This window comes from Vigna radiata, chromosome 4 (genome assembly GCF_000741045.1).
Source record: "Vigna radiata var. radiata cultivar VC1973A chromosome 4, Vradiata_ver6, whole genome shotgun sequence".
Taxonomy (NCBI): domain Eukaryota; kingdom Viridiplantae; phylum Streptophyta; class Magnoliopsida; order Fabales; family Fabaceae; genus Vigna; species Vigna radiata.
Genome location: NC_028354.1, coordinates 12,464,938 through 12,474,501, shown reverse-complemented (window position 1 = coordinate 12,474,501; position 9,564 = coordinate 12,464,938). Strand labels below are relative to the sequence as shown.

The following is a 9,564-nucleotide window of genomic DNA, read 5'->3' as shown; positions in this document are numbered from 1 at the left end:
AGCTAGGAGGATGACCTGTTAATTTCTATAAACGTGGCCTATTTAGAGTTCAAACGTGGCATGAATTGAGTCTCATAAGTGCTAATTTCAATCAATTTCAATTCTAATTCATGTCACGTTTCAACTCTAAATAAGCCACGTTTACAGAAATTAACAGGTCATCCTTTCAGCTGTGCAAAAAAGTTAACCCCGTTAACTAAATTTAACGGCAGGGGCTTAATTGATTGAAATTAGCACTTATAGGGACTCAATTGGGGATTCTAATAAGATGGGGACCAAAATGGGAAAACCTTCCAAAAATAGGGACAACTGAATGGTTTAAACCTTCTTTTTATATACCATGTTTATCAAAATTGAACTGTGGTTCATTTTTTTAACCAATAAAAAAATCTATAATGAAATAAGTATTTTTAAACGTGTTTTAGATTTTTGTGTTGCGTATTAAATGAATGACTTTTGATTAGAACTGTCAAAACGGGTAACCCGGTCCGACCTACCATGGGTTGATCACTTAGTGAGTCAACCCAATCCGACTCATTTATTAGCGACCCAGAAAAATTCAAACCCAGCCCGAAACACGGGTTGGTGGGTAAAGGGGTTGACCATTGGCTCACTTAATTACAATTTGTTTTAAATAAAAAAAAGAATTACAAACTTTCTATAATTCAAATCTAAAAAAATTTTAATCCCAAATTTTACTGCCAATATGGGTGTTTAATTAATTTTGAAAATAGGAAACTTAAATAATTTTTTCAAGCAAAAAAAAAATTAAATACCTTTTCATAAAATTAAAATTAAATTTTAATAAAATAAAATTAGGTAGGTGGGTTGGTGGGTCAACCCAGCTCACCACAGGTTCAACCCGCATGAGCTAGGATGAAATCTGACCTGCATAAAAAAGTACAATTTTTTCAAACCCAACCTGGCTTGAACCAGTGGTGGGCCGGGTTGGCCTGCAGGTTGTGATCCATTTTGACAGCTCTACTTTTGATAAAGTTGAACAAGATTTAGTGATTAGAGAAGTCATATTTAGGACAGAGGTTAAGTTACTTAATAGAAGATTGAGTTGTACAAGTTCAAGGGTACTTAAGCGAATAATGAAATTATGTTTCAATGCTCTTGAACTTGTACTACTCAATCTTCTTCTCAAGTGGTCCAATCTCTATCCTAAGTTTGATTTCTCTATTTACCAACTTTTCTTCAACTTGATCAAAGTCCTTCAATTGATAAGAACATATAAAGCTATAAAATTCATAAATGCTCATTTACGTCAATCCTTGTAAGAAACCGACAGAAGTTTACTTTGGTAATTGAAAGTGTCAAAATAAATTTACAATGGTCATTGGTTGTGTTCGATGTAATTTACGCTGCCTATTATAACGTCGATTCTAAATCAAATATAAAAAATCCAAAATAATTGACGTAAAAAGTTTCTTTTTCTTTTTTGTGTTAGTGGGAGGAATTACTTCTTACAACATCATGTGTTAAAACAAACATGTCTACAAAAGGTTGAATTATAGATAGTGGTTATACAAACCATATGACTCATGATCAATAACTTTTCAACAACTCAACAAATAAGATATTTCCGAAGTAAGAATTGGGAATGAAGAACAACTTATCAAATATACAAGAACAATTTCAATTAAGTGTTGCTTAAATGTTAAAGAAATGTTATAAGGTCTCTGGTGAAAATAAACTTTGTGTGGTCAAAGATGCTAACAACCTAGAGGTATATTCAAAGTTCATATGAAGATGAAATATTTTCTTTGGATTTGATGAAGGAGGAATTCGCTACAAATGAAGAAGACAAAAGAATGATCATATAAAGATGAATATCTCTCGAAGAAGTTTAATGATCAAGTAAAGAAAGTAGATTTAAGCCCACACAGTCATCAAAGGTTCAATGTCACTACCATGAAATCAATAATTAACAAAAATAAAAGATGTTGATAGAAGAAGAAATACAATATAGAATGTCAAATTGAATGAAGATGAAATTTTATAGAAGACAAAGAAAAACAAAAGTTACAAGCATAAAAGAAAGAAAATAAGGCACCAAAAAGAAGGAGAATCAAATATCAAGATTTGAAATTCAAATGTACTCACGTATTAATATATGATCATTGCATAAAGATAAAAATAAACAAACATAAAGAAAGAAAAGTAAAGATAAGATAATATATTTAAAATAAAGAGAACTAATATATAAGATATAGTAAAATAACAATATTATTAACTAATATTTGAGAGAAAATCAATTTTTAGATTAACTTGTATGAATTATCCATATTCAATTACTGAACTACTCATTCAATGAATATACTATTCAAAGGTTAGCATAAAAACTCTTATCCTTCATTAAAATCAACTATTCAATATGAATGCACAAAACTCTATCCAAACATCTCATTCAAATCTTAGCTCAAATGGTTCAAACACAACATATGTATAGACTTTGCTTCTGAAAGACTAGTGAATTAAATATGCTTATGAGACTTTACACCAATCATATTTACTACTAATTTCTTCTTGTAAAAACCATATCGAAAACCAATGTTCTTCGTTAAGTTATGTTAGGGTTAACTTCATCAGCTTCCTAAGTATGATGCACTTTTATATCATACCATCTGCCACATGAAACCTCATTAACCTTTTATCACCTAGATATCTTCTTTTATGTGAGTTGGATAGAGTCAAAATAATCTCACTCATGAAATCTCCTTCAATACATTTTGACACACGCCTAGTAGTAGTATTTTTCTTGAAAATAACTACTTGGACTCAAACCTCACATTGTCAAGCCAAAACTAATTTACAAATTTCAAAAACTAATTTACAAATTTCAATGTTCTAAAACCATAATTAGCAAGAATCACCCATGCAATTAATCCATAGCAAAATGAAACTACAATAGGGAGCTCTTTGTGTAAATTTTGTCCAACGATACAAGAGGTCTGCCCAAGGCAACTAAGATAGTGGCTAACTATCAAATTTTTTTTTTCCATTGGAGCTCCTTGATATTTTACTCATTTTTTGTCTGACACCTCTTTGTTATTGTCCAACACCCACACTACTGCAATTATGGTTCTCGATGACAACCAAATCACATCTAACGATAACAAGTCAAAGACTGATTTTTTAAAAATTTCACGTGACACCCATCAGTCAAATATTTGTACCCAATGCAAATGAAAAATATGAAAGAACAATTACCAATATATTTTTGTCAATCCTCATCTTAGTTCATATTCAAAGATCATAACAATTCAATTCATACAAACACACTAACACATAATCTACCAATCTCATAACCATTCTGCTATATGTACAACATTCCAAAGTCGTTTTATCATATCAAAACATCCTTATATAAATCTTATATGAATCTCAACCTTATGCAAATATCTCATTATAATTCATTCACATAAGATATACTAAGTTTCCAATATGTATAGAAATCAAAACTTCATACAAACTCAACCATATTAATACCAATTTAAGTGTTCGTAACCAATAACTAGTTCAAATCAAAATTTCCTTTCAATCTTTCAAAAGTGTCACAATTTCCATCTTTAAATGTTCTTTATAATCTAGTTTCTCCAAACGAAAAAAAAGAAACATTTTTTTCATAGTCCATCTTGCTAGTCCAAAATTAAATCCCAATTCACATTCAAAATTTCATTCATCATAAGTTTTCGATGCATACATTATAGTTATAATAAAAGATACTAATAATTATCTCCCCTTACATTACGGTAGATTCTTAATACTGTTTTTCTTCTACACAACTTCAAAATATGTAATTATTCTATCTACACAGAGAAAATTTCAACTAATAATCAGAACATGATTTTATGATAAAAAAAAAATAGAGATTCATCTAGAATATAGAAAAGCTATTTACAACAAAAGTAATTACATACAAAAAAGAACATAGATATAATTAAAAATTGAAGTAACTCTTTTCTAAATCTAATCAGTCCAAAACTATCATTAACAATTCAACTACTTAAAGGTGCTATCTATGAGAAAGGAGAAAGAAATTGAAAAAGAAAAATGAAGAAATAGTGCTTGAGAGTCTCACTTTGAAAGAAGATGAAATGCATGAGCCTTTCCACCTTTCTATCCTGTTCTCCCTCTTTAAAAAATGATAATGTTATTTTATTATATTATTATATTATTCTTTTATTATGATTTTCTCTTTCTTAGACGCGTTACACAACGCGACAAGTGACTTCATTACTTATAAAAAAACAAATTCTAAATATTAGCGTTGATCGAATTCCAAAGTTACTACAGTTATTTAATCAACTTTATGACGCAAAATATTATTTTCTTAAAAGAATTAAAAAGTATAATTCTTTTTAATTTTTAATAAATAAAGTCAACACCAAAAAAATCCGTTTAATATTGAATTCTAATAGAGTTGATTAAACTAATTCTAACGTGATAAAAAAATTAATTTAAATTTTTTTAAAAAAATATATAAAATTATTTTTATTTTTATTTTAATAAATGTTATTAAAATATTTATGTTACCATCAACTATTAAAATAAATAACATTAGTATTGAATAATAAATATTAAAAATAGATGGATGGAACAATCTATTATTTGACAATAGAAATCAGAATGTACATTTTGTAATCTGAGTTGAATTTTGCACATATGAAAAATCTCAGACAGACTTGCTTGTTCCCTATAGGAACTTTTTGATAAAAAAAAGGATTTTAAAGACAAATTGCTAAGCAATTAGATTTTTTATACATGGATTGAGACACTCGTGAATATATATATATATATATATAAATTTTTGATGTATTTTTCAAAATTAAAGTTTGGTTTGATGAGGGTCTCTCTGTTCAAACCGATCGAATGATAAGTATCAATTTAAACACAATAATGAATATTGTAATTAATGCTAACTTGTCTTTTTACTTTAAACATTTAACTATAGACTTTGTGGTGGATTTTTAATTAAGATTACTCTAATTATGATCCAAATGTAAATAATCATACTTTAATTTTGAGTTAATTCATTTTAGGGTTGATATATTTTGATAGTGTTCAAATAATTCAGTTTGATGATCTATAGATCAGTTTGTCAGATAACTGTCCAAATTGTCTGGTTGTCCTACTCAGACAATTCGATATGATGAGTTGTCGTCTAATTTGTTAGGTAATCATTTGGATTTAGCAACTTGTAATAAGGATGTTTAGTTATTTATCTGATATCACAATTTGTTAGCTCCTTGATTATTGATGATCGAGGTTGTGATTGATCGGAGGGTCATAGAGTGTAAAAGTAGATAAAATTAATTTGTTCCGGTCTAAATGAATTAACATGCCAATAGTATTTGGGTGAATGAGTGGATTTTCCATGTAACTTCCAACAATTATCATTAGTATATGCATTGGGGACAAGTATACTTTAGACGTTTTCTGGAATTACAAACGGAAATGCCAATAATTACTCTGCCATGCAAAGACAACATTTTGTTTCATAAACAAAGTATGTGTCTTTGTGTACAGAAATGATAGTCGACTTTACTGGTAAAAACATACTCTGGTGGCAAACTATACAAGGTAAAAGTTATGAGGAGAGTTTACCGTAGTTCTCAAAGTTTCTTCTTGACAAGTCTTAAGATAAAGAGCAGAAACCTCAGTCGTATGGATGAAAAAATAATAAAAGAATTGAATAAAGTAGATAAAGGCAGGAAAGAAAGTAGTTTGACAGAGCCCTAGCGAAAGGGCACATGGAAGATGGACCTGGGGGCTCCGTCGGAGTCACGAGAGGTATGAAAGAAGCATGCACACGTGAAAGGAAGTAAAAAGAAGAGAAGAGAAGAGAATGAATGTTTTTGTTTTGTATTATTTGTGATTGATATACGAACCCTTCAAAAAGTTCAAGATGATTCCATCATAATTACTTCTCCTGTCAACCTGTCAATTCTTTCAAGCACTTCACTCACGGGGTTTCCTTCATATCTCTTTCTATACAAAATATACGCGTTTTTCTCACATTTCATAGGTTGAACTATTTTTTCTGTATAAATGATTCTTATATGATCGAACATTAAATCACATGCATATAAGGTGCTCTTTACCTGTCATTATAGTTAATGTGCATTTATGAAGTTGCAACGCGCTTTGCCAAGTTAAATTAATGTAGAAAAGATGCTGTATACAGTAAAATTAAGTACACGAAGGGTGATGTTTTATCACGTGAGTGCAGGCTTTGAGAGGAAGATAGAAAAATAAAAGAGAATCTGAGGAGTTGTATCACTTCGCATTGTCTGGAAGGCTAAGTGATGAAATATGACAACCACACACAATTTTCTTGGGATCAGCACTTCCAATTTTTACTATTATAGATCATTATATCCAAGATCCACAACAGAAACAATTCAAGAAAATTCAATAACAAGCTTAATAATAAAAAGGGAAATGATAGCATGTCACGGGGGAAGATGAAACTTGTATTTGATTATATCTGTTGTTACTCGATACCTTTATATGAAAATCGAGTTAATGAACAATTTAAATATATTTACCTTTTTCAATATTTGAATTCGTCTTTTAAAAACAAAAGTATGATAAAAATTCGAGTTTTAAAATAAATAATATCTTTAACAGAGTAATTTGTCTTAATAATATTATTTTAAGGACTTGATATTAAAACAATATCATTTATCTTTCATAAAATGACCGATTGTAATTTTGATTTTCATTTTTTAAATTATTTAATGTTTTAATCTTCAATAAGATAATGGTATTTGATATGGATTTGGATTATTAATGAATACTTTTCAAACACTTGTCTAATTTGTTAGTTTTTGTTAGAAGAAAAGTTGAATTCATGTTTTACATTCTAAATTCTTTAAATTAATTTTATATTTTTCACATGTTAGTTAGAAAATTAAACTCATAACTTCTCCCATTTTCATGTTCAACTTTTATTATTTAATCAATCTTATTCAAATCAGGATTTGTATAAGATAACATGCTTAGTTTTTATCTAAAGAAAATAAAACAAAACTTGAGTAAGTAATTACTTTCTCATGGTGAACTTATCATGTTATATGCAAAACTATCTTCGCAACATGAATGATAAAATCATAAGGACAGGTAAAAACTATATCCAGTACAACAAGTATATGCATATATCTCCATAATCTCTTTTGCATTGGCTTGGTTGGTTATTCAATGGATTCAAGGGTCTATCCACTAATATAATGGTAAATAATTATGTGTGCATTAATATTCAATATATTTTTTGTTAATGAAAGAGATAATGATGGTTTTTTAATTTGTTTCCAAACAAATTATATCAATATTTTGTATTTAAAGTAGTTTGCCAAAATAAGATTATCTTAATAAATATGTTTAATAAATAAGTGAAATATTTTGCTGTTCTTAATTATGAAAAATTCCTTAAACAATGGTAGGAAACTTAAATGTACACGATTAAATTAAATTATCTAGAGAAACGCTTGGTTATTATGAAATTATAACTATAATTTTGAATAATATACATGAATGATTAAGAATAATGACTATTATATATTTTTATAATAGTACTGTGTATTCACCTAATAATTTAACCATGTTTATGATTACATGGTTACCATTTATGATTATTTATTTCTTATCAAATTTGTCTTGCTTCGCCCGAATTATTTATATGTACAGGTATCTGAAAATGGCGAGGTCAATTTCGTAAAAGCAAAATTTAGTGTGGGGAATATTTAGGTACTCGTCATGCAAACAAACGACATATTACACATATTATTTAATAGCTCAGCCAATTCTATAAAAGAGGAAAACTTGTCTAAGCAGACAGATGGAAAAGGAAGGGCAGAGAAAACAAACAAAGAGCGAGAAAAGCAAAATCAAAATCAAAACAACAACTGCACAAAAGTGATAAGCATGGCTTCTAGGGACAAAAGAAGAGAGTCTCTGGAACAGACTTTGCAACAGCTTCGCGATGTCACAAACTCCACTGCTGTAATTTGTTATATATTTTGATGAATTAATCACAGATGAAGCTCCGGCTTCTGATTCATCTTGAATCAAAGCTTTTAAAAGATTTGACCTAAATAATAGTTTCTTTGTTAACTTTTGGCAGCTGAACAAAGCTTCAATCATTGCAGATGCCTCAAAATACATAGAGGAGTTGAAACAAAAAGTGGAGGGTCTGAACTCAGAGCTGGGGATCACGGAATCATCATCAAACTCTCAAATTGATGAACTGCCTGCGGTGCTTATTAATCTTGTTGCTGCATTTAATTTGTTGTTCGTAGATTCTTATCAATTTCTGAGTCGAAATTGATAAAGATCTTGTTAAACATTCAATAATTCGATTTAAGTTAGAGAAGAGATATTGGGAGTGGTAAAACTTTTCGTCTGAGTTAGCACAGTTCAATACTGATGAATCTTGTGAAAATGGTACTTTTGCAGGTAACTGTGAAAACCCTAAAGAAGGGTTTCCTCATTAACGTGCTTTTAGAGAAGAATAGTCCTGGTATGCTCGTGTCTGTACTCGAAGCCTTCGAAGAACTTGGCCTTGATGTGCTTGATGCTAGGGTTTCTTGTGAAGACAGTTTCCAGCTAGAAGCTGTGGGAAGAGAAGTAAGACAAAATACATAAAAATCATAAAACTTTCTCTTTAATTATTCTCCTGATTTGATTTTCCTTTCAAATAATTTTAAACGTATAAAACTAGCCTCTTCACACAACTATGTATTAGTTTCTGACTATAAACAATCCAAATATATACATTCATAGAAGTTAGAAACATCTCGAATACTTGTAAGGTTTTGGTGAGAAATTCTTTCATGGTTTTGAAGAAAAACAAACGTTGTAATTAATGATGTGTTATTGATACCGATTCATCGAGGCAGAAATGTTTTACCCTAGTTGCTATACACATCATAGTTATTTAATAGTTTTTCTCTAAAAACCAGAAGTTAAAAAACCTTAAATGGGTTCGTTATTCTACCATTTTTTGTTGTTGCATGGAGTATATATAGTAAATAATTAGATAATGTGATACAACTTTTGACAAGAACTTGTTTTGCAGAGTGACAAGAACGACAGTGTTGACGCCCAAGTGGTAAAGCAAGCAGTGTTGCGAGCAATCAAGAAGGAGGACTAATTAATGAAAGCACACGGATTAGAAAAAACGAAAAAAAAAAAAGTACCGTTTTTGTCTTTAACCTTTAAAATTTGCACATGAACTGAAAGAATTGGTGATTTCATGTTCTGCCAAAACCTCACGAGGTACCTCTTCAATGACCCTTACGTATTGATATGGCTTATCAACATCTTCTTGGATAGTGGGAAATGAATGAATGGACATGCATCGTCCAACTTTATATATATATATATATATATATATATATATATATATATATATATATATATATATATNTATATATATATATATATATATATATATATATATATATATATATATATATATATATATATATATATATAGTGGTATTTTGGAATTAAGTGGGTGGGGAAGACAATGGACAAAAATATGCCCTATGACAC

The 9,564-nt window shown here is 29.3% G+C and overlaps 1 protein-coding gene across 1 annotated transcript; it reads left to right on the top strand.

Annotated features, from left to right (window-relative positions):
- The first annotated feature begins 7,714 nt into the window (after positions 1 to 7,714).
- Positions 7,715 to 9,340, top strand: LOC106759069 (transcription factor SCREAM2-like). The gene is made up of 4 exons (XM_014642081.2): positions 7,715 to 8,010; positions 8,132 to 8,263; positions 8,464 to 8,634; positions 9,086 to 9,340. The coding sequence occupies exons 1-4, from the start codon at positions 7,765 to 7,767 to the stop codon at positions 9,158 to 9,160; spliced, it is 624 nt and encodes a 207-aa protein (XP_014497567.2). The 5' UTR covers positions 7,715 to 7,764; the 3' UTR covers positions 9,161 to 9,340.
- The last annotated feature ends 224 nt before the right edge of the window (positions 9,341 to 9,564 follow it).

What these genes read in the sequence shown, in the direction of transcription:
- LOC106759069 (XM_014642081.2), top strand. Translation starts at nt 7,765, where the DNA reads ATGCAAACAAACGACATATTACACATATTATTTAATAGCTCAGCCAAT. An exon ending in AAATTGATGAACTGCCTGCG is followed by an intron (nt 8,264 to 8,463) that starts GTGCTTATTAAT and finishes GTACTTTTGCAG; the next exon opens with GTAACTGTGAAAACCCTAAA. An exon ending in TAGAAGCTGTGGGAAGAGAA is followed by an intron (nt 8,635 to 9,085) that starts GTAAGACAAAAT and finishes CTTGTTTTGCAG; the next exon opens with AGTGACAAGAACGACAGTGT.